A 26,204-nucleotide genomic window follows, 5' to 3' on the forward strand; every position below is an offset into this window, starting at 1 on the left:
AGCTGCTTGGAGGGCTTACCCACGCCTCCAACGGCAGTGCGCTTTGGGACCTTGCTTGCAATCGGGTTAGTCTCCGTGTCTTCCATGATGGGGTCGAGTGAACGGAGTTCCAACTTGAAACAAAACATACGGATGAGCGTAAGAAAATAAACATAAAATACTTTTTTGTTAAATATCTTGGCTGTGCATATGCACAGCATATGTTTCGAAATGGACAAATTGATATGAAATTTGCGAAAAAGAATCCACGTGTCTTGGAGGGGGACTCGAACCCTCAACCTCCTACTCTCTAGATAGGCGTGATAACCCCTACACAACAAGACCACTTAAAGGTCACGTTTGCGGAAAAGCCATGAGAATCCGAGTACCAACCTCCACCGCGGTTAGCTCTCTTTTTTGCAAATTGAATATCTTTCGGATGCTTGATTTGTCCAATCTCCACATGTGCTTTACTGTTGTATATCCACAGTCAAGCGAGTGCACATTGGGGGGGGGCATGGAGTGCGATCCTCTCGTTTAATAAACAATGGGCACTCGCTTGACTGTGGATATACAACAGTAAAGCACATGTGGAGATTGGACAAATCAAGCATCCGAAAGATATTCAATTTGCAAAAAAGAGAGCTAACCGCGGTGGAGGTTGGTACTCGGATTCTCATGGCTTTTCCGCAAACGTGACCTTTAAGTGGTCTTGTTGTCTAGGGGTTATCACGCCTATCTAGAGAGTAGGAGGTTGAGGGTTCGAGTCCCCCTCCAAGACACGTGGATTCTTTTTCGCAAATTTCATATCAATTTGTCCATTTCGAACAGGGATTGAACTTATCATTTCATTATCATTTAGTATTCAGCCAATAACTCATTCCAGAGGCGGAATTCCGAAAAGTATTGTATGGCGGACTTCTAGCGCTGATTCCCCTTTACAACTTTGTCTAAGGGTACATTGCTCTATGTCAAATATTCACCGCGGGAAACGCTAGTATCATTTGATATACTAAATGATAATAACACTTATTATCATTTAGTATATTGAGTGATCCTAGCGTTTCACGCTGTTAATATTAGACATAGAGCAATGTACCCTTAGACAAAGTTGTAGAGGGGAATCAGCGCTAGAAGTCCGCCATACAATACTTTTCGGAATTCCGCCTCTGGAATGAGTTATTGGCTGAATACTAAATGATAATGAAATGATAAGTTCAATCCCTGATTTCGAAACATATGCTGTGCATATGCACAGCCAAGATATTTAACAAAAAAAATGGTTTTTGGTACGGCCGAGTTGCCGAATAATATGCAATTAATTATAAAATACTTGAAAATTAACCGCGAGCGAAAAGCACCTCCGAACGTGCTGCTGTCACAGGCTTCTTCTTCTTCTTCTTCTTCTTATTGGCATTACATCCCCACACTGGGACAGAGCCGCCTCGCAGCTTAGTGTTCATTAAGCACTTCCACAGTTATTAAACTGCGAGGTTTCTAAGCCAAGTTACCATTTTTGCATTCGTATATCATGAGGCTAACACGATGATACTTTTATGCCCAGGGAAGTCGAGACAATTTCCAATCCGAAAATTGTCTAGACCGGCACCGGGAATCGAACCCAGCCACCCTCAGCATGGTCTTGCTTTGTAGCCGCGCGTCTTACCGCACGGCTAAGGAGGGCTGTCACAGACTGGTATGCGCATTTTGCGTTACTTTCTAATATATTGGTAAAAACTTGTTAATCATTCGATGCCATGACCAAAAAGGCGGAGTTTGCAATTCAAAATATTGGTTATACGTGACAAATTATTTTCGCTTGATCAATGTGAAGGTGTGTGTGAAGGTGTGGCCAACAAGTGGTTTACAAAAGCTTCAACTTGTGTGTACCTAAATCAAATCGAAATGCAGTTTCTATTACCCATCAATCCACCTACCAACAAATCGCATAATTCTATCTTTCATTCTTTTCATCCGCAGAAATCCTAGAATTAACGGCGTGTCAGCACCTGCGACGTGCGGAATCACGCCGCGCCAAGTCCTTGGGGGATAATCTGCTCCAATCGGTGCGGATTCCTCGCTGTACCGCACTCGGTGACTTCGAACCGGTCCAGTGTTCGAACGAGCTCAATGGAACCGAATGCTGGTGCGTTGACGAGTACGGCGTGGAACTGATCGGTAGCCGGCGAATCAACGGCAACGACGTCAACTGTACGGCGATCGAAACCAGCTGCCAGGCGTCCAGCTGTCGGATGTTCTGTCCGGCGGGCTTTGCCCGGGACTTTACCAGCGGTTGCCCGATCTGCAAGTGTCGCGATCCGTGCGACGGGGTTCAGTGTCCCCGCGGGCAGCAGTGCGAGCCGCAGGAAGTGAACTGCAAGAACGAACCCTGCCCACCGGTGCCGACTTGTGAGTATTTAAGTAAAACTTTTAAGAATTCTGAAGAGATTATTTCAAATTAATTACTCGATATTTGTACTTGAACATGAATATTTTCATACGATACCTTCTTCTGATATTTCATAGGTCGCAAAGCACGCTCCCTATCGGATCTCTGTCCGGCAGGTCAACCTCTGGCCATCAGTGGCACAGCCAGACCGTTCCTCTGTGGTAATGACCCTGGCAAGCCTTCCTGTCCCCCACTGTACCGCTGTCTAGTTCAATCGGGCAACGACTACGGAGTTTGCTGTCCAGCATCGCTTCAGTTCGAGAAACCGGGAACCTGCCCCAAACCCGAGGAAATAAAGTCTACAGACAAAACTGGTTTCCTCTGTGGAACACCTTGCGGACACGATCTCGAGTGTGCTCAGATGCAGAAATGTTGCACTTCCAATGGGTGCGGACGCAACTGTCAGCAACCGCACAACGTCACAACATGCCACCAGGCACGGATGCTTTCGGAGCTTCTCTCCGTAAACGAACGAGAAGGCCGCGGTTATGTACCACAATGTGACGGTCCCGGTGGAAGCTTTTCCCTGCGACAATGTTCCCGTAATGGGCTGGTTTGTTGGTGCGTCGATCCTAAAAGCGGTAACAAGATCAAGGGAACGATGGGCGCTGCCGGAATGGTCAACTGTGACGGTGTCGAGAACATGATTGGCCGTAGCGGTGGACGAAGCGTTGATGGCACATCGCAGCACCTTTGCGATCACAATATCTGCGCTGCGGTTTGTGAGTACGGCTTCAAGAACGATCATAACGGGTGCCCAACCTGCGAGTGCTCCGAACCATGCGAGGGTTTCCTCTGCCCATCGGGCTCACACTGCGATGTTGCCAAGGACCCGAAATGTGCTTCCTACTCGGGGCTGTGCTCTTCGGAACCCGTCTGCAAACCGGACTTGGTCTACTCCAATCCGTGTGAAATGGGAACACCCTTGGCCGACAATACAACTGGGGAACTTCTATACTGTCATCTAAGTATGTCCTTTTATTTAGATTTAGATTTGCTGAAAAATGCACATCCTTTCCATCTAGATCGTCCCAAAAGCCGCGAATACCAGAGTCGTACCTTCTTCGATGACGCAGAAGAGGAGGACTTGCTCGGTCGCAAGCGCTCCTTATCGAACACCATCAATTGCCCAGAGACGCACGAATGTATGAAGCTGCACGGCGAGTCTGGAAGTGTGTGCTGCCCAGTGGAGAACGAAACCGTTCCGACACCCGAAGGACGTCAACAGTCTAGTAAGTATCGAATTTTGTCATCCTTGTCACCATATGAAGCTAATATCTTGTTTCGCAATTGAAGTGTGTGAATATCTGCGCGACTTTTCGGATCGCATGGAGGGAACGGTTGAAGGTATGGAGCTGGCCCTGCCGCCGCCGACCTGCTCCATGGACGGGGGCTACAACGCCATGCAGTGCACCAGGAAGAAGATTCACGTTAACCGAGCGGAGCAACGACGCTACCTGGAGCAGAACAATATTCGTCAGATGAGGAAGCTATTGGAGGACGCCAAGCGAGTCAGGAGGGATGCAGCCTCGCCGCAGAATCTAAAGTTGGTAAAGGTGGACGAAATGTACGACGGTGCGCGATTACAGGCGTCCGTTGAACCTGTGCCGGAGGCAGTCATGTCCTATCTGCGACAACGAGCGCTGGTTTCTGAGGAAGACTTGGGAGTGCAGGGTCGTTCGGCAAAAATTATCGATTTCAATCGGTTGGATTCGAAAAATTCGAATGCAAATGCCGATAAACCCGACGTGAAGCCATCGAGTTTGCTCAGAAAACCGTCTCCGATGGAAGATGATTTAGTGGAAGTAGACGTCGAAGAGTGTTGGTGCGTGGACCACTTCGGTACAGAAATTCCTAAAACGCGTGCAATGAACGCTACGAGGAAATCGTGTGAAGACCTGCGAGAATCGCTTGGCTGCTTGGACTTAACCTGTCGAATGGGTTGCGACTATGGCTTTATTCTGGACACTGATACGCAGTGTCCATCCTGTGAGTGCCGTGATCCGTGTGACAGCGTCGGGTGTCCGGAAGGACAGGAATGTAGATCCGTCGAAGTTTCCTGCGAAGGCGAATACTGTCCACCGGTACCTGCTTGCTTCCCGAAGAAACCTGGCCAATGTCCATTCCTAGTGCCTCCCGGTAGCGAGAATTCCGAATCCGATTCCTGCGAATACGAATGCCGTACAGATGCTCATTGCGATGGGTCCAAGCGTTGCTGTTCGAACGGTTGCGGAACTCAGTGTGTCGAACCTCAACTTAAAACCGCCTGCCAGCATCTGCAAACCATCCAACTGCATCAAGCAAGCGAGCTAGGAGTTCCACCCAAGCAGAAGTACATCGCCCAGTGCGATATCGATGGAAGCTACCGCACGGTTCAATGCGGACCTGGAAACGTCTGCTGGTGCGTAGACGAATACGGCAACGAAAAAAGCGGCACACGAGTAACGAATGCCGAACCCAACTGCGACATATATCCGAAAAGCGAATGCCCAATGCGTAAGTGCGTTACCTGCGAGTACGGCTACAAAATCGACGAGAACGGCTGTAAGACCTGCGAGTGCCGCAATCCCTGCGATGAAATCTCCTGCCCCAGAGGTGAAGAGTGCCAGCTGATCCAAGTGGAATGTATCTCGGTACCGTGTCCCAAGATGCCCATATGTGTTCCGATCCGTGATTCCGTCTGTCCGGAAGGACTACCGCTGAAATCCGGAGGGCGTGAGATCAGTTGCGGGCCGCAAGCCGACGCCGATACGTGCCCATCCACGCACGTCTGCCAGCTCAATATGATCAGCAACCGGGGCTCCTGTTGTGCCAAAACAAGTAAGTTCTTGTAAAACATTTGACTGATGTTTTTTGTGGATTTTAATCAATTTTCTTTTTGTAGGAGATGTTTGCTTTGAATCGATCGAATCGAGCTGCCTTGCGTCGGAAATTCATCTCTCGGACAGCAACGACCTGGACAGTGTAACCAAGTGGCGTTTCAGTCCACGGTTGAACAAATGCGTTCCGGTCAACCTGCCCAAGTCGAGCAACTGTCAATCGAAGAACCTGTTCCACAGCGAACAGGCTTGCAACGGCGTGTGTCCAGTACTGTCGCAGTGCGAACGCCTTCGGCTGAAAAATGCCATGGCTGCGAAACGTGCCGGACAGCCGAGCACGTGGTTCCAGCCGCGCTGCGATCCGGAAACCGGTTTCTGGAGCCCCGTCCAGTGCCTCGGATCGTCGGGTCCCAACAACGGTACCACTACACAGGAAACTCCCAGCCTTGGAGTTTGCTGGTGTGCGGATAAGAAGGGAGCCCCGGTGAAGGGCTCGTTGACGAAGGGCTCGGAACCCAAATGCAGCAGCCGGCAGGCAAGAAAACGAGTATCCAGCAGTGGCGAAGAGTCCAGCGATCCAGGTAAGACTTGTAAAATTTGAAGAGATAAGAAAAAATTATTTGAGAAGATGGAACAGACTATTCTGTCAAACGACCTGTTTAATCAAAAGTTTTTTCTTGGTCCTAATATGATCAAGAAACGAAATTTCCATTTGATTGACCAAACAACATTTTCGCTCGTATGACCCGTTCGGCAAAAATCCTTTTCAACCGTTTGATCTATTCTTCTGAACGACATTTTTGATCGTAGACCAATTCGGCAAAATTACATTTTCAGCCAAATGACCCTTCCTGTCAAACGACCATTTCAGCTAAAAGTCATTTTCAGCCAAATGACAAGTTCGGCTGAACAACTTTTTCAGCCTTATGTTTTTTTCGGCCAGATTGGTTTGAATGGTTTGACTTTCAACCAAAGAGCTCTTCCCCGTTGCTGCTCACGGTCCATGAGTAAGGTTCCATTATTAACTCTGCTCATATGAAGCTCAGTCAGCCTTTGATCTACTGAAACTACCGTCTCCCAAATGGATCAGAACCTTCTTTAGAGTACTTTTCATGTAAAATATGCTTGAAAAATAATACGTTTCTATCTCCACAGTTATGGAAGAACTGATCCGACAGATCACCTTCTTGGTGGACGAAAACAACTACATCGATGAAGACCTGGAACCGACGGTACCGTCCGCAAGTGCATCCAACACCTTGGCTAATTTCGCACCGGAACCCCGCTACATTGGTTCCATTTCGGCGGTGACGGAGCGGATAATCGAAATGGCCCGTACCGACGATGGCAGCAACTTCATCGAAGATCCGGTGAAGAAACTGACCGCATCCACTACGCGCTGCCAGGCCCTCAAGCAGGCAGCTTCCTTCCCGGTAGCGTGTGACGAGAATGGAGTATTCGAGCCGACCCAGTGCAACGGAGATACCTGTTGGTGCGTAGATGCGGCCGGCAACCAACTACCTCTGTCCAGCACCTTCAAACGAGGCCTTCGTAGTTGCCTGTTCACTCCCATTGATGCCGTGGAAGTGGAACTTCACCTCAATAACCCTCACCAGCGAATTCTACTAAATCTGTACGAAGTGCTCCGGAATGACCTGCATTCCCTGATCGGTAGCATCTTCGATAACTATCGAGTGCACGAAAATAGCGATGGCAGCGTAATGCTGCGCTTCGACCTCATCGAAGACAACAAGGTGGACGATGCTTTCGCCATCGAAGAAATGGTGCGAGATCACGCCTTCATCTTGTACCATGGTGCGCTCATAGCAGACGTCACCCTGTCCCGGTTCGCGCACAAAATCTCCGCCAACCTTCCGGTACCTCAACAATCATCCGGAATCCCGGAGAACACGTTCCAAACGATCGTCTTCGTGCTGGCAACGGCGTCTGCCTTCCTCGTGAGCATCCTGGTCGTGTTCGTGATGCTCAAACGGGGCAAAAATAAAATGAAGCACTACAGCAACGGCAACCGGATGATGAGCATCGGTGCCGACAAGTACCTGGACTACAGTTCGCCAATTTTTGTGCTCAGCGCCAACGATACCAAATCCCTTCCCGAGCACTACCGCCGACCAGCGACAACGCAGATTAAACCACCGCCGGTCAACGATCCCAACTCCGAAGAGCACTAATTCGCGCTACCGTTCCAAGTAGAGCGAATCCAGTTTCGTTAACCAAACACGTGGGCCAAACTCTTTCCTCTATGTTAACCGTTTTGTGTAAATATGAAAGCCGTACTTTTAACTAAAACCCTATTTCAGATGGAAATAAAATTGTAACTCACCTATTCCACTAAAGCAAAGCAAGGATGTTTTTCCTCTTTCTATCGTTGTTAACTATTTAAGCGCTTATTCACGACCTTAACCTCCACACATTCATAGCCTATATCGCTGTAGATTTTTGAATCGCATACATTTTATCCATTGTTAGATTTTTGGGGTTTTCGATCTATTCTTTTGTCAAACTATAGAAAAGCTAAATAGTCATTATTTGGGTGTAGGGTCTTCCTAAAACCTATCCTCACTCCGTTTCACTATCGCAACTATCAAATCTCAATGTTCTGTTATCATATCATAAGTTGTTTGTATTTTCGACCGCAGACCACTTCTATATTGAACTTTCCAGAGCCATTTGTTCGTCGGGAAAGTCAAATTGTAAATAGCCGTTGTGGAGCGCTGAATTGTAGTCCTATATCGGAAAGTTTGTTTGAATGCAGATTGATTGGAATAGATAAACGCGACGATACCGACAAAACGAGCGATACGTTTCGGCTTGAGGTAAGAGTTTTGACCGTTTGTCAGACAGTCCTTCTGTAATGGATAGGCTCGATGCTTTTATTTATTTATTTTGTCGCTTTGTTAAAAATGAAGATGGTGTATGCGATGTGAATTTGTTAAATAATAGCGTGTAGATTCCCGGAGCAATTTGCGCAAGGAACTGCACGTGTGAGAAGGAACGATTACCTAATAGACAGATATTGGAAAACGATAAATGACCATGTAAATAAAAATTATGAAAAATGTGAAATTCCGATAAATCACTGTGAGAACAAATTTATGCTCCATTTCAATAAAATTGAAGGAAGTGCTAGTTAATAATTATTGCGTTTCATTGACATCCGAACATCCTGTTGCACTCTTATGGAACGTGCACACGGTCAAGCAGTTTAACCAACAATGGCACGAATAATCAATTTATTCGACCAACAATATCACACACGAACGACCGAAGCGCCAACTTGAGCTCCAACCATCACAAAATATATGGGAGTTTGTGCAACTTCACTACAAATGCTCAAACATGTTCGGCGAACCTTGAATTCCGCTAGTAACGGAGTTATAGCTATAGTATCAGTAACTTAGACTAAATGATAACAAAATTCCAATCATTTATTTTAAATTACTGCAACTAGCGCTATAACTCTGTTATTAATTGAATTCTAACAACAAACCATTAGGCAGAGTTGTAGAAAAACCTTCGCACTAGAAGTCCTCAATGCAACACATCTTGAAATTCAGCTTCTGGAATTAATTACTGATACTTGATACTTGATGGGCTACATCATTCCAGTTCGAGACAGCAACACGTACGGACGTGTTTTTTTGCTCGCGCATTTTTTCGAAGTGTATTTTCTCGTTCGTTCGCTTTTTACGTTTTCGCTTGTCGCGTTGGCGTTATTTTCTCCCGGACCCGTCATGGGAGACTCGGTGGCCGATTCGGTCGCTGAAAAAATCGCTCCAAGCAGCTTTTGCAGAGCAACGTGTTCTCTCCGTTGCCACTTGATGACGCCGGCAATCCGCCGAAAAAGAGGAAGAAGCAGCAATCGCAGCTGCCGCAGGTGCAACCGGAGCGGAAGGAGAAGTGCCCGCCCGTGTTTGTCAAGGGCGATCCACCGGATTTGCGCCCAAAAATTCGCCAGCTGATCGCTAAAGGGCTGAAATGTACTTTTCGGCTCTGCAGCGAGGGCGTGAAAGTAATGCCGGCAAATAAGGACCATCATCAATCCGTCGTGGAGTTCCTTGAGGTCCACAAGTATGAATACTACACTCATGACCACCCCGGCACGAAGCCGCTAAAGGCTTTGCTGCGAGGACTCCACGACATGAAGGAAGAGGAGCTAAAAGCTGAGCTCGAAAGTTGCGGATTGAAACCTGTGGCCGTGCACAAGATCGCTCGTCACGACAAGACGAGGAGATATCGCGATCAGCTTTACCTGGTCCACCTGGAGCACGGCTCCACCACGTGGAAGGTCCTGAAGCTGGTCGGCGTTATAAATTACACCGTCGTTGACTGGGAGCGATATCGGCCAGTGCACCGCGACGTCACGCAGTGCACCAACTGCTTCAATTTCGGGCACGGCACCAGGAACTGCCGCATGAAGCCGCGCTGCAACAAATGTGGCGAGCTCCATCCGACCGATGAGTGTGACAAGATGGAGGTTGCTGATCCAAAATGCGCCAACTGTGGCGACAAGCATCGGGCTACAACCAAGGACTGTCCAAAGCGGGCGGCGTTTTTGGAAATCAGGAAGAAGGCCTCCACCAGGTCCCTGCCGAAAAAGAACCGAGTTCCTGCTCTCAACGAGGTGAACTTTCCGGCCATCCAGCTCCCCGGCGAGCGATACCAATTCTTCCACATTTGCAGCCACACAAACGGCTGGCGGCTGCTGCAGCATCAATTCAAGCTCCAACACCATCCACCAGCGATTGGCCCCCGCTTCCTCCCCCTGGATTCCGTCGTCAGGATAATGAGCCCCTTCCGGCCGAGGGCGACCCACCGCTCTACACATCGGAGCAGCTAGTTCCGATTTTCACACAACTGGCAACGCGACTACGCGGTTGCAAAACTCGCTTCGACCAGATCTTCACCCTGGGCATGTTCGTCATTGAAAATGGCTGCTAGGGTGAGTCTGGTCAATTGGAACGCTTGCTCACTAAAGAGCAAAATCATCGAGCTCAGCGATTTCCTTCAGGAGAAGGAGATTGATGCGGCTTCCATCACCGAAACCCACCTGAAGCCCGAGGTAAGTGCAACAATTCCGGGTTTTAGGCTGGTGAGGTTCGATCGAACAAGCTCCAGAGGGGGAGGAGTGGCAATCGCCTTGCGAAGCAACATCGCCTGCCACCTGCTGCCGGACTTCAAGCTCAAACTCATCGAAGCCGTTGGAGTGGAAGTCACCACTCCTGTCGGAGTCGTCACTCTCATCGTGGCTTACTGTCCCACACAAGCCAAAGTCGACGATGGCTCGTCGGCTGAGCTACGAAGGGACATAGTCAAGCTCACTCGGCGGCAGGGGCAGTTCATCATCGCCGGAGACCTGAACGCAAAGCACCAATCGTGGGGAAACACCGTCTCCAACCGGAACGGAGTCGTCTGGTCCAACGACGAACTAGAGGGCCACTACACCATCCTGAGCCCTGACAGCCCTACCCGGTTGGCACGGTCCGGGGCCCATGCTACGCTCGACATCTACATCACGAACATGTATGATCACGTTTCCCAGCCGGTCGTCTTCCAAGAACTGAGCTCGGACCACTATCCGGTGGTGGCTGAGGTTGGATCTTCAGTAAATCGGCACGAGATAACAAGGCGAAACTACCATCGAGTGAACTGGCAGCGGTTCCAGCAGTGCGTCGATAACACCGTCGACTACGAGGTGCGTCCGAAGACGCCGGAAAGTATCGACCACCAGCTGTGCGCTATCGAGGAGGCGATCACGGTGGCCCGGGAGCAGCATGTCCCGAAGGCTCGGCAGGTAAGCACCTCCTGAAACATCGATACACTCACCAAAGATTTGATTCGATTGCGGAATGTCACTCGCAGGCAGTTCCAGCGTACAGGACTGCCTGAGCTTAAGGCACGCTGCAATCGAATCACAAAAATTATCAAGGCCAGAATGGTGGACCTAAAAAATAACGACTTCTCGAATAAGATTCGCACTCTCCCAGATTATGCTAAGCCGTTCTGGAAAATGACCAAAATTCTAAAATCCAAGCCTCGGCCCATTCCACCTTTGATCCCACTAGAAAATAATGGCTCTAAGGATCGCTTGATGACTCCTGCAGAGAAGGTCACTGAAATAGGTCGTCACTTCGTCAGCTCACACAATCTTGGGCAGAACATCGTCAGTCCACACGAAGCAGCCGTCAACGAGCATGCTAACAACATCCATTTGATTCCCAACGACTTCTCGGAGAGTTGGAGATCTCAGCTGGCGAATTAACGGCCTATATCAAATCGTCGAAGAACATGAAGGCCCCAGGCTTTGACAGCATCCTGAATCTCGAGCTCAAACACATGAGTGCTCCGTTCTTTGAGCACCTCTCGCTGATCTTTAATCAGTGTCTCCGGCTCAGCTACTTCCCATCGTCCTGGAAGTCAGCGAAAGTCATCCCCATCCGGAAGCCTGGGAAGGATCCTTCCTCCCCCAAAAGTTATCGACCCATCAGCCTTCTCTCAGGTTTATCCAAGCTATTCGAAAAAGCTATTCATCATCGGTTACTTGAGTCTGCCGAAAATCTCAACATCTTGCTCGAGGAACAATTTGGTTTCCGACGCGGTCGGTCAACTGTACACCAACTGACCCGAGTTGCCAACGTCCTCAGACGGAACAAGTTTGTCTCGAAAAGATCCGCCATGGCCTTACTCGATGTCGAGAAGGCATTTGACAATGTATGGCATGATGGCCTGGTGTACAAACTACAACGCTACAATCTTCCCAGCTACCTGGTGAAAATCATCAACAATTACCTGTCGGCAAGGACATCCCAACAAACAACGACAAGCTACAAATAAGCATCTAGGTTGAATTATTGTTTATTAGTGATCTTCATAGCTGAATAAAATGGATGCTGAATAGTTTGCTAGACAGATTTCATTTCAGCATTTAATCTAACTAATATTCGACATGGCTTATTTATTTGTTTACTACCTTTATTTGAAGTCGAACTTACGTTTTCGTTTTATCACATTTCAGCACATTGGGGAAGTTTAACAATATACTGAACTAATGATTTTTAAAGTTCTCTGTTCGACTATGATGTGATGCTCTGAAAGGGTGGTCGAATTGAGTTTGAATAGTAAGTTAATAAGCAGGCATTAGAAATCCTTCTTAACCTTTGTCCTTCTTAACCATTGGATTTCACATTTATCTGATCTATCGCACAGTGGAAAAAAACATGCTTTTTCAGTTTGAGAGAAAATCTGGATTCTAGATTTGGGAAATTTGATTTATAGAAAAATAAAGATTTATTTTCAAGACATGCTTTTTATTTTCGTGATTTATTAAAGTGTCGGAGATTATAACGAACAAAACTGCTGGAGCAATAAAAAAAATCATGCATTCATGCTAAACTAATTTTTTACTTTAACTAACGAAATTTACTAAAAGCCGGACATAACGCCGTTGAATAACATCGGGAAATTATTGAATCTTTGATGTGTGGAATCCCAATATTATCGCATGGATGTTGATCTTTATTGGGGCGAAATTGGAATAATCTCAGCATTTGACAATCATATCGCAACCGATTATCAAGAGATTCTGAGGAAGGGCGAATATACATTGATTTTATTTTCATAAATTCATAAATAGCATTGGGGACGGATTTTATTTTATCGTTTATCGACATTATTTTTACGTATTTTTCCTAGTGTGCGATGGTTATGACTGGCTGAACAATGGTTGAAATAAAAATCTTGTATAGTTATTAACAAACTGTAGTTTGACAGATCGACTTATTGAATAAGAGTCCAATTATGATTCATATTCAGCAATAAGATTATTTATGTTATGCATTGAGTGAGCCATATCTAACAAATCATGGATGGCGCGGATGACAACGTTACCGGCGGATGATCAAATGACAGCAGTTCGAGACCCGATTTAGGAAAATTTTAAAATGATTATATGAAAATAGCAATTGCTTCAAAATACGTTGATTGGAGATCTTACTGATGTTACCTTCTATGCGTTATTATTTTCGAAGAATTCACATGTAGCTGAATTGAGGCTTAGTAAAATGCTTATTAAAGGTTTAACGAATCAGTTAATAAAGTTGTTTTTCAAAATGAGATGTTATAGTTGTTTAACTTCGCCAAAATTGTGTGAACAAAGCTTGAACAGAAGTTGTGAAAGAGAAATAGTACAGACATAATTCAACACAGCGCTGAATTAAATCGTCACACTGATGTTAGTTCAACTAGTGAATGTTTGTTGGGTTTATGCATATATCTGTGTGCATTTTAAAAATGAGCAGAGGATTCGTCTAGCGAGCAAATGTATGCTATTAACAGTTCTCTATCTGCGCAAACTATATTCTAATATTCTGGTTTTGATTAAGCTCAATACCATAAAACCACGCTGATAAATGAATATGAAGTATGCTTCAGCATAATCACATAAGTCTTAAATGGAAAATAAGGTTAATATGGTTAAATAAGTTAAATAGAATTTAAATTACAAAAAAAATCCCACAAATCCTATATTTTTATATACATACTTACTGATATAAAGCTGAACTTATATAAAATTGATCAGATTCGGGAGCACCCACTCCACGATGAATTCCTTTGAAAGCGGCACAAATGCTGGGGTACTACTTTATCGCCAATGGTAAACGGGAACACGGCATCACAGACTGCTTCTTCTGTTACTATAATTCAATTGCTCGCAAAGCAGTTATTTGACTTTGAGAAAATGAAATCAGAATTGCGTACATATTCAATAAAAATTCCGTATAATAAAAATGCGTACAATTCAATAAAAATTCCGCGGAAAAAAATTTAAAATTTCGTTTCGTTTCGAAAAATTTCGAATTAAATGGACGTTGATTTCGTGTCGTTTCGAAGTCTCGAAAGTAAATATATATTTCGTTTCGTTTCGTTTCGAATCAACACAGACATTTTAAATTTTGTTTCGTTTCGTTTCGTTAGGAAAAAAAGTCTTATCGCATACCCTTAGTTTAAACTGATCGAGTTTTTGGAAAATATGCATTTTTCGAGGTTGTCCAAATTAGACATTAAGGTGGCCAAACCCGGTACACTTACCCTAATTGACATTTCAATACATTTCATATATTTAGTTTACATCTAAACAGATAACACTGAATCAACGATTTGACTCCACAATACACCCAGGTTATTTTTCCGCGGTTGGAATTCATTAATTTCTCGGTAAACCTGAATTTTCACAGCTTTCAAAATACCCCCTGAATTTTCTTTTATTTTTTGTGAATTTTTTCGTGGGGTTAACTCATTGTTTTATTGACGCTGAGGGTCTTAAACGACTAAAACCAAACCGTGTAAAAAACCTGGGTGTACACGGTTCGAGGCCGCATCTCTCCATCCTCGAATGCGCCCCACGCTCGCCAAGTCGTTTTGCACCTGGTCTCCCCACCTCGCCCGCTGCGCTCCACGCCGTCTCGTACCTGCCGGATCGGAAGCGAACACCATCTTTGCAGGGTTGCTGTCCGGCATTCTTGCAACATGCCCTGCCCATCGTACTCTTCCGGCCTTAGCTACACTGAGGAAATGGGTCGTATGAACTGTTGGATTCTTCCGACGGGACAGGTTATTCGGCGGACAGAAATAGAACCAGGAGGACTTAGGGAAACTTCGGATTTACACCGGGACACGTCCGTATACGTGTTGTATCGAGCAAAGACTGTCGCTTTTATTGAAAGTTAAATTTACACATTACATTACATTTGGTTGTATCTTGCACTCACGAAAGTGAGCATATGAATCAGTACAGTGGCGGCCGATGAAACATCGCTCTTACCAACATAAACATCATAAGATACTCTTCTGAAATTGCGACATAAGAAAATGTCTTGATTTTCATAAGTCTTTCTTATGGAATGAATTTCATAAGACGATCTTATGAAATATTTTGAATATATATAAAAAATGTAACCCGGATTCGAACGTCGTGGACGTGGACGTCGAGATTAGGAGGCCCGTGATTACATCACACGCCTATCAACGCCTCAAGAAAAGATTTCGCTGGATAGCCAATATAAATCCAGAATTTGTCAAAACGAGGTCTTATGATTTTCATAATTCCATTCTTATGAAATGTTCTCATAAGATTGGTCTTATGAAAATTGTAAGAGCCATTTTCCTGAGTGTACCTTCTGGATACTGGGTTCGCCGTAGAGCTGGGCGAGCTCGTGGTTCATCCTTCGCCGCCATACACCGCCAAAGATGGTCCTAAGCACCCGTCTCTCGAATACTCATCCGAGTGCTTGCAAGTCCTCCTCGAGCATTGTCCATGTTTCATGTCCGTAGAGAACAACGTCTTGTACATGACACATTTGGTTCGGAGGTGAAACTTTTTAGACCGCAGTTTCTTCTGGAGCCCGTAGTAGGCCAGACTCCCACAGATGACGCGCCTTCGTATTTCACGACTAACATTGTTATCAGACGTTAGCAAGGATCTAGGGTAGATGAATTCCTCGACCACCTCGAAGGTATCCCCGTCTATCGTAACACTGCTTCCCAGGCGGGCTCTGTCACGCTCGGTTCCGCCCACAATCATGTACTTTGTCTTTGACGCATTCACCACCAGTCCAACTTTTCTTGCTTCACGGTTGAGGCGAGTGTACAGCTCTGCCACCTTTGCAAATGTTCGGCCGACAATGTCCATGTCATCCGCGAAACAAATAAATTGACTGGATCTGTTGAAAATCGTACCCCGGATGTTACACCCGGCTCTCCGCATAACACCTTCTAGCGCAATGTTGAACAACAGGCAGGAAAGTCCAACACCTTGTCTTAGTCCCCGGCGCAATTCGAACGAACTGGAGTGTTCGCCCGAAATCATCACACAGTTTTGTACACCATCCACTGTTGCTTTGATCAGTCTAGTAAGCTTCCCAGGGAAGCTGTTCTCGTCCATAATTGTCCATAGCTCTACATTACCCGTAATGCTGGGTAGACACCTTTACGTGGTGTGTTACGGGATAAGATCTACCACGGTTACATTGCCAGCTACAGGCAAATCCTGACCCAACGATTACCTTCCTCATTATCCAACTCCGTGGTACTTATGAGGGTGTCGCTAAGTCGGTGGCCTCTCGTTAAGTAAGTACTACATCAACACTTCCTTCCTCTCCCTAGTTACGGTGAAGATGGGCGTGGCCAGGAGTAGTAATCCTCATGCTTTTGTTATTTTTGTTTAAGACTGGAATCAAGGACCACTCCCCTTCTTGATTTCTGATAGCATTCTAGATAAGGATCTCAAAAGTAAAACATGAGTATCACTAGTGTCCAATCTACGAATTACACCGTAACAATGCTAATGCTAAATAATTGTCCATAGCTCTACGCGGTCTATACTGTCGTATGCCGCTTTGAAATCAACGATTATTTATTTATTTATTCAGACTAAGGCCGAAGTGGCCTGTGCGGTATGTAAGAGTCTTCTCCATTCGACGTCGCAACACGTCGCCAGCCACGCAGTCTACGGAGGGTCCGCAAGTCATCTTCCACCTGATCGATCCACCTTGCCCGCTGCGCACCTCGCCTTCTTGTGCCCGTCGGATCGTTGTCGAGAACCATTTTCACCGGGTTATTGTCCGACATTCTGGCTACGTGCCCGGCCCACCGCAGTCGTCCGATTTTCGCGGTGTGAACGATGGATGGTTCTCCCAACAGCTGATGCAACTCGTGGTTCATTCGCCTCCTCCATGTACCGTCCGCCATCTGCACCCCACCATAGATGGTACGCAGCACTTTCCTTTCTAAAACTCCGAGTGCGCGTTGGTCCTCCACGAGCATCGTCCAGGTCTCGTGTCCGTAGAGGACTACCGGTCTAATGAGCGTTTTGTAGATGGTCAGTTTGGTACGGCGGCGAACTCTATTCGATCGGAGCGTCTTGCGGAGTCCAAAGTATGCACGATTTCCAGCCACTATACGCCTCCGAATTTCTCTGCTGGTATCATTTTCGGCAGTCACCAGTGAGCCCAAGTACACAAATTCTTCTACCACCTCGATTCACCACCGATGCCAACTCGCTGTGGGTGACTCACATTGTCTTCTCTTGAACCTCTTCCTATCATGTACTTCGTCTTCGACGTGTTGATGACTAGTCCGATCCGCTTGGCTTCCCTCTTCAGTCTGATGTAGGCTTCCTCCATCTTCTCAAAGTTACGTGCCATAATATCTATGTCGTCGGCGAAGCCAAATAGCTGGACGGACTTATTGAAAATTGTGCCACTCGTGTTAATCCCTGCTCTTCGTATTACCCCTTCCAAAGCGATGTTGAATAGCAGACACGAAAGACCATCACATTGCCGTAACCCTCTGCGGGTTTCGAAGGGACTCGAAAATGGCCCTGAAACTCGAACTACGCACATCACCCGATCCATCGTCGCTTTGATCAACCGTGTCAGTTTATCCGGAAATCCGTTTTCGTGCATTAGCTGCCATAGCTGGTCCCGATCGATTGAATCATATGCGGCTTTGAATTCGATGAATAGATGATGTGTGGGCACGTTGTATTCGCGGCACTTCTGCAGTACTTGGCGAATGGCGAACGCCTGGTCCGTGGTGGAGCGTTCACCCATAAAACCCGCCTGGTACTGCCCCACGAACTCCCTTGCAATTGGTGCTAGTCGACGGCATAAAATTTGGGAAAGTACCTTGTAGGCGGCGTTCAGCAATGTGATTGCGCGGTAGTTGCTACAATCCAGCTTATCGCCCTTTTTGTAGATGGGACACACGACACCTTCCATCCACTCCTGCGGCAAAACTTCCTCCTCCCAAATCTTGGTAATGACCCAGTGCCTCACCACCGTGTTTAAATAGCTCTCCTGGTAGTTGGTCAACCCCAGGGGCTTTGTTGTTCTTCAGCCGGCCAATCTCCTCCTGGATTTCCTGGAGATCCGGGGCCGGTAGTATTATGTCCTGCACGCGTGCTCCTAGGTCCATCACCATACCGCCATCTTCGTCTGCCACATCGCCATTCAGGTGCTCTTCGTAGTGCTGCTGCCACCTTTGGATCACCTCACGCTCGTTCGTAAGAAGGTTCCCGTTTATGTCCTTGCACATATCAGGCTGTGGCACGTTGCCCTTACGTGAACGGTTCAACTTCTCATAGAACTTTCGTGTGTTATTAGTGCGGTACAGTTGCTCCAATTGAAATCACCGAACAGATGGTAAATTGGGACCTGGTATTCACGGGATTTTTGAAGGATTTGCCTTACAGTAAAGATCTGGTCCGTTGTCGAGCGGCCGTCAACGAAGTCGGCTTGATAACTTCCCACGAACTCATTCACTAATAGTGACAGACGACGGAAGATGATCTGGGATATCACTTTGTAGGCGGCATTAAGGATGGTGATCGCTCGAAAGTTCTCACACTCCAGCTTGTCGCCTTTCTTGTAGATGGGGCATATAACCCCTTCCTTCCACTCTTCCGGTAGCTGTTCAGTTTCCCAGATTCTGACTATCAGTTTGTGCAGGCAAGTGGCTAGCTTCTCCGGGCCCATCTTGATGAGCTCAGCTCCGATACCATCTTTACCAGCTGCTTTATTGGTATTTAGCTTTTGGATGCATCCTTAACTTCCCTCAAGGTGGGGGCTGGTTGGCTTCCATCGACCCATCGTCCGCTGAACTGACGTAGTCATCTCCTCCGCTGCCTTGACTTTCACTGCCTGTACTCTCAGCACCATTCAAATGTTCCTCGTAGTGCTGCTTCCACCTTTCGATCAACACACGTTCGTCCGTCAAGATGCTCCCATCCTTATCCCGGCACATTTCGGCTCGCGGCACGAAGCCTTTGCGGGATGCGATGAGCTTCTGGTAGAACTTGCGTGTTTCTTGAGAACGGCACAGCTGTTCCATCTCCTCGCGCTCCGCTTCTTCCAGGCGGCGTTTCTTCTCCTGAAAAAGGCGGATCTGCTGTCTCCGCTTCCGTCTTTAACGTTCCCCGTTGTGCCGGGTACCTTGCTGCGGCGTATAGACCAATCTGTCTTATAAATACGACGGGCAAGTAACTAGAGAGGATCATCTTCAACAGGTTGACCCCGTACGCAGAGGGCACGGACGGCCTGTCAAGTAATTAGTTTGGTTTTCGTAACGGTAGGTCCACGTTGTACGCCTTTGACTCGGTGGTAAAGATCGCCGAGATAGCGATCCAACAGAAAAGGCGAGGTATTCGATACTATCCGTTAGTGACACTTGATGTGAAGAACGCATTCAACAGCGCAAGCTGGGATGCCATCGCGCTCTCGATACACAGGGTGAACAGTATGGTGCGTCAGAGCGAGTGTCAGAGGATGTGTTAGAGAGAGTACTGCCTAGAAGTAGGGGAACTGGGGGTAGGACGCCCACGTTAAGGAAAATGCCATTTTTATCAATGAAAACCACCATTTCATCCAGTTTTCATCAGCGCATACTGAAGAACAGCATATCTGCGACTGACTACCGATAACAGATATCTAATTGTCCATTTTATTGCACAGAAATTTGATTTTTAAAAGGCACCCGAAAAAAAATGATTTTGAAACCATGCGGGGTGAGATGCGCCAGTGGATGGGTTAAAACGCGCATGTGCTTATCGTACTGATTTTCATTTTAATTGCCTACATTAAGGCAATTAACCGAATGTTTCAGCTGTTTCGGTCATACGAAATGAGCATGGGCGTAATGCCCCACACCGACCTCAGAAGTTTGAAGGCCCATAAAATCGTTTTAAAACCATTTTTGACGACGATTTCGTGTGGAACATAAAGAACACGAGTAAGCAGCATGGCTCATGGCTCAATTATTAATTTATCAATATATAACAGCGACAGAAAGACTAAATTCCACCGAGCTAGAATTGCATCAAAACACGCAAAAATCGTTTTTTTCGGGTTTTCCTGTATAACTAGAGAAAAATCATGAAATATATGTATCCAATGGCAATATTTTTCATTGCTTTATCGTATAGACTATTGAAAATAATCAAAATGGGGGTATTTAACCTTATTCAGGGGTGGCGCGTTTTAACCCCTATGGGCGTGCTACCCCCACTTCCTCTAATGCTGGGAGGCAGTTCCTGGGGGAAACAACGGGGATATTCCCTTCACGAGTCCGACACTCCAGTACACTTCCGTGGAAAATAAATTCTCCCTTGCAAAAAAACAGGAATTATGTGAAGCTGTATTACATATTATGAGTGAAAGAGTGAGCTATTTTTATCACTTATTTAAATAGGACGTTCGGATAAATAAACAAGCACCTCAGGGAAAAAAACATTTGTTCACTTTTTTGTAACTTTAATATAAAAATAATTCACGTAATAACTCTCACTCCCAACAATTACGTCTCTCATTAATTCTTTTTGTTTATTTTTTTTTATTTCTCGCTTTGCCAAAATAATTAATCCAACGTTGTTCGCCATATTAGCTTGCATATTCAGTGTTTATAAGCTGCCACGATCGTTAATGGGCGTGCATATTTTGCAATTTAAGCTTCCTTATGGTTTCACGTAGTTGTCTCAATTTATCTTCATTGTGTCATAAACTCAATTTCTTTGTTACACATTGCTAAATTTTACAAGAAAATGCCTTGCATTTTATCATGTTGTATGTTTTTTTATCGGATCAATAAACACACTTACCCACATCTAATGAGGCGGCAAAACATACCGGAACAAACAGGTCGTCTATTGAGCAAAAATACACTAAGCCGATTCACTTCTTACAGCGATTTACAATTTCGAAATTGAGAGAAAAAAAAATGCAAATATCTATTTTCATGGGAAATGTTGTTTCACAGTACGGGTTCACAATCCAAAACGTGATCGTCTTAAGGCGACGCGCGTGGGAGAAAAAACAATTCACTTACAGATTAAAAGTATATGAAAATATATTTCACTACTAATCCTATGCAACAACACTTATTTATAAAATTCGTTTGAAAATAAGAAATGAGAAACCGTAAATAAAAATAAAAGAAAAACAGAACAATATTTCTTCACTCACTTTTGTTTCAATAGTACTTCTGCAATAACCGTTTTTTCATCTTCAAATAATTACGATTAAAGATGTATGCTAAAACTATATCAATGAAATTTATTGCAATTTATACCTTCCCTCTTTTCGGAAGGGGTCAGTTCTGTAAAACAAAATTAGATACGAATACAATTATTTAGTCATAAATTATTCCAGAAACTAAAGTAAAATATGCTTTAGGATCCAAATCAATCTGATAAATGAGACAGAATGTTCATCGAAAATATCAAAGCACGATGGTGTTGAAGCAAAGCAATGATTAGACAAAACTTGAGCGTGAGAAGCACATAGCCCTGGAATAAGTTATGAGTAGATGAATGTATTAATTCTAATTATATATTACAGCACTGTGATGGTTATTGTTGGTCATTTTAAGCTAACTATCAATCACCTGTTTCCGAATCGATACTCTACAGTAAGGTAAGTTAAATGTCTAAAACAAGTTATATAATACAAAGGAGTCACATTATTACACATGTTGAGCCATGAAGTCGTAAATTGAATTGATCATTATGACGACGTTTCCCAAAATTCAACCGATCGTAATTTTAATTTTATGAAATATGTAGAAAACAAATAAATTCAAAAAGTGGGTAAGACTTTCCATATCGGGTTAATAAATTCAGCATTAGATTAGACAAAACTGTAATAATCGACGACGGAAACGTCTACGTGTTTTGTATCTGGAAATTTATGACGTCGGATAGCACCGAAAAAATCGGGGCAAATGATCTCCACTCTTCCAAAGCTTACCAAGGAAGAATATTTTACTACTCTATTCTACACCATTGTAGACATTTATTATCGAAAACCCTTCTTTTTCGAGGAGAACTCGCCACTTCCGACAATTATCAAAACAAAAAACTGTTCAAATCAAGACCCACATCGACAACAGGCTGATAAAATACCAACAATTAAAAAAAACTGGTTATAAAGCTCCATTATGGTATCTCAAAGGTAAACCACAGAATGTTAAGAAACGATCTGCCAGCACTATTTCGAAGAAGTCGTTAGATACCTCAATCAAAGCTATCCGTTGGATAATTACCAGGACAAATCAATAATAATAAGTTTGTAGAAATTCCTCCAAGAGCGTTTGTCATGGGTTCAGCCCTGTGGTAATCAGTCCACCTGGCTACACCTTTTGAAGAGGTCCGAATGGCACTCGAATCTATACTATTTGGTCGAAATTAAAAGTAACCAATTGGTCGTATAACAATTAATGAATTATGATTGGAAGTGAAATTGTTAAGGAACTAATTACTTATTGTTTGTGTATTGAAGGAAAGAAAGATTAATCAAGAAAATGTTTTGCGACTAAACGTTCTTTCGACCAAACGTTATTCGATTAAATATCATTCGACGAAATATCCCGAAGCCATGTCACACATTCAAGAATACAGCCAATATATGAACCATAGATGTGGATGAATATGTAGTTCTGAAATTGTTAAGCTGGTTCGTATCTTTTATCCAGATTAGTAACTTTGCAGTTCACTCTTTATGAGAGGCGAGAGCATGGATGGCAAAACCGTTTCGTCACTTCATCATTTTACGTTTCCATCATTCCTTTATTTATTCATATTAACGAGCCGGATCATTAAAGTGGGAATCCCGATATGATTCGTTTTGTCCACAGCTAGCAAATGCAGATTTCGTTGCGATCTTAATTTTGTGCCGTATTTTTTGTCACATTCCGATAAATTACGAATTACGTTTCACAGCTAGATTTTAGTTTTGAAAATTGTTTCAGTGTAGTGCGATTATTTTCGTGATTTCCACTTGATTCTACTAATTAGAGATTTTCAATCGGTGTCTATGTACAGATTACGCCCATTTTCCCCTTACCGATAGCATAACATAGGTAGAATATTTCACAGTTTGAAATCCTTCAACGACCGCAGAAAACGCTGACCTTGATATTTTCGAGAAATTCTAACAAACGCACGGAAACTCTGCTGAGGTGTCAATTGTTTCCAGAGTCGATCTAAAATAATTGCCAAACAATTTCCATTGAAAAGCACGGACATGAAAAACAGATCTTTTTATATCAAGAAATCCATGTCTCGATTTCCTATCTATTGGCAAGAATGCAGATTTGATCGGTAATTTTGCATGGTCTACTAATATTTCAGTTTGGCACATTTTTCAATAGCTCAATTGGAGCCTATTGACTTGAGAATCAGCGCGCGACGTTCGTTTTCCACCAATCAGGGATAGAGTAGAGTCTTCGTTTAATAGTACACAAGTAAAAACTTATAATCGTAACATAATAATAGTACAACTATATTAAACATCGGACAGACAAACAAATATCGGTTATAATAATAAACAAATGAAATGCAACTTAAATGGATGGGTCTGATCTGGGATCAAAAAATAAATTTTACTCTAACCAATTGCTGTCGGATCATTGTCATTGTTTTATGTAGCATTCCGTCGAGAGCTAGAACCGCAGCTTGGAGAAGCGCGTATTCAAGTTTTATTTTTCGTTCGTCGTCTGCCACTGGGCACGGTGCCTGAGTTACCCGCTCCACTGGCAGCACTGCTGCCAACGCCGCTCACTGGCCCTGGGCCCTTTATCACACGGCTTGTTCTACTGTTATTGTTGTCGGTGTCGATACTTTGCTTAACGATACTACTACTGCTACCGGTACTACCTCTAAGGCTATCGAAGAAAACACTAAACCTAGTATTGTTGTTACCACCATTGCTGCCACTGCCGAGTTGGTAGCGGGGATGCTGATGGTAGTCGGCTGGCCACCATCTCCACCACTGCCGCCCACTCAGCGGTTGCCGCCTCTGCTGACCGTCGCTGGACGTTCCTCCGGAAGCGAACTCTCAAGAGCGCTTCACTTTACCGTTCAGTTGTCGAGATCCGGCGCCCGATCGCGATGAAGGCGACGAGGCGCCACCGCTGATGGCGTACTCGGTCGCGTGCGTTGCCACGTGCTGGATACCTTTCTCCATGCAGGATTGGTAAATTGGTTTCATGATCTAAAGAGGAACCCGTGGGGAAGAGGAGGCGAAGAGAACGAAACAATAGGAACATAAGCGAATTGACGAAGTTCAGTAAAACAAGCGATAATAAACTAAACCATAAATAGTTATCCGTTTTGTGTACATGTGCAATTTGAGCCTTGTGATTAATTGTTAGCTGTTAGTAAAATTAAATTTTCTAAGAAAACAAAACAAAATTTAAAAGTATTAGAATCACGGGCTTTCGGAATATTAAAATTTATTATGCTGAAAAGTAAATATGCTTTGTTTCAATTTTATTGCAGCTTGAAACAGCTAATCGTAACCCTAACCAAAACATTCAAGTTTCAGAGTTGATTATTCGTAAATAGCTCATTCAAATGTATATAGGGGGAATGACGGCTTTGGCAGGTTTTGTTCTATTATTGGCAGGGGGGTTTTTTATGACTGACTATGCTCAAATTTGGCCTAAACATTCTTTGCATATCAAAGAATATTGTGGCCAAATTTCATAAAATTTGGTCGATGTACTAGAAAAATTTAGAATTTAACTTTAATAAAGTGTATTTCTTAATTGAGTGCGCGAAGTCGTTTGTGTATATTTACGAGGATGTGTGAAGTAAATTTTTCGTGGAAGTGATTGGATCAATTTGGTGAGATTGTTTCAATATGTTTTTATATGATTCCAAAATTAAATGCGCGCTGGATTAAAAAAAATCCGGAAGTTTGTTTATGGATCCATTTATCCAATTGATAATGGTAGCATAAACAGGCGGGGCTTATTGCTAGTGAAAGTGAACTCGGACTGGACGTGAGTTACCAGGCAGTCTGAAATGGGTCACTGGAGCTGCAGTAGAGCTAGCACCTTCTAACTCCCGGGCTAAAGCTGACTTTATTAAAGACAGCTTTCTTCCATAATACCACTGCCAGACAGTGGGGGTTAGATTGAAGATACATACATACAGATACATACATACATACAAATTTCATAAAATTTGGTCGACAAAAACCCCCCTGACAATAATAGAACAAAACCTGCCAAAGCCGTCTTTCCCCCTATTTCAATGATATAATAATGTATTTTAAATTAAACAAAATCTTTATGAGTGTGAATTTCAGCTTTAATAAATTCAACAGCCAAGGAATTTAATTGGATTGTTTGGAGGTATCGATGTTTTTACGATTCCGAATTTGCAGGAAAAATTGATCCTAATTTTTCAGAATTTTTGAAGTCCTGGAACTATTTTCAATTTACATTTCTAGACCAACATTTGAAAAGGGCGGAACAGCCAAAATGTAAACATTGCAGTTTTTCGTTTGAATGCATAGAATATGGTGCAAACTAGCCCATAGTAATGAAAAAAATAATATTTTCTATCAGTAAAAGTTATTTTGAGATACTTGAAAAATGGCAGATTTCCATCCTGGTTATATTCACCAAACATGGTTCTTACGCTATTCTTTCAAAAGCATAGGAACTTAGCGAAATTTGTGTGAATATGGTAGGTTTTACTCTATCCTTCATATTGAGTCAATATTTATTGCATTTTCACTTATATTTGCTGTAATAATGAATATTTTAATGAGAAATACGAAACAAGGATTTCCTACCTTTTGCTGGGGCTGTTGCTGTTACGGCGTGTACATCAGCCTGTTGAAAGGTTTATAGTGGAAATACGCCTTTCGAAAATAATCAGATGCAGGCTCCCGCGAGAGCTCTGTACCTTTAAATTTTTGTTCAATGTGTACACTAGAATAGCATAGAAGTGATTAGATACCACGTTTGTTTCTATTAAACCCTAATAATGCATAAAAATCATAATTAAATAGATTTTATTAATTTCTTTTTTGGTTCCTTACTGGAAACCTAACAAAAGCGCATTTCCGTTAGGAAACCTAAAAAATGTATATTAA

The 26,204-nt window shown here is 44.2% G+C and overlaps 2 protein-coding genes across 4 annotated transcripts in view; one reads left to right on the top strand and one right to left on the bottom strand.

Annotated features, from left to right (window-relative positions):
* LOC134203947 (uncharacterized) overlaps window positions 1-8,405 on the top strand; it is a 356,366-nt gene extending 347,961 nt beyond the window's left edge. Inside the window, exons 4-9 of the mRNA XM_062678789.1 lie at window positions 1,960-2,388; window positions 2,506-3,396; window positions 3,454-3,660; window positions 3,725-5,248; window positions 5,313-5,828; window positions 6,403-8,405. Of these exons, the coding sequence (XP_062534773.1) occupies window positions 1,960-2,388; window positions 2,506-3,396; window positions 3,454-3,660; window positions 3,725-5,248; window positions 5,313-5,828; window positions 6,403-7,439 (4,604 nt within the window). The 3' untranslated portion in view covers window positions 7,440-8,405. The remainder of the gene's footprint in view (window positions 1-1,959; window positions 2,389-2,505; window positions 3,397-3,453; window positions 3,661-3,724; window positions 5,249-5,312; window positions 5,829-6,402) is intronic.
* Window positions 8,406-20,552: 12,147 nt separating this feature from the next.
* LOC134203966 (atlastin) overlaps window positions 20,553-26,204 on the bottom strand; it is a 95,315-nt gene continuing 89,663 nt past the window's right edge. For all 3 annotated transcript variants that reach the window (XM_062678806.1, XM_062678819.1, XM_062678812.1), the window contains exon 8: window positions 20,553-24,308. In XM_062678806.1, coding sequence (XP_062534790.1) covers window positions 24,153-24,308 — 156 coding nt within the window. In that variant the 3' untranslated portion in view covers window positions 20,553-24,152. The remainder of the gene's footprint in view (window positions 24,309-26,204) is intronic.

This window comes from Armigeres subalbatus, chromosome 1 (assembly GCF_024139115.2).
Source record: "Armigeres subalbatus isolate Guangzhou_Male chromosome 1, GZ_Asu_2, whole genome shotgun sequence".
Taxonomy (NCBI): domain Eukaryota; kingdom Metazoa; phylum Arthropoda; class Insecta; order Diptera; family Culicidae; genus Armigeres; species Armigeres subalbatus.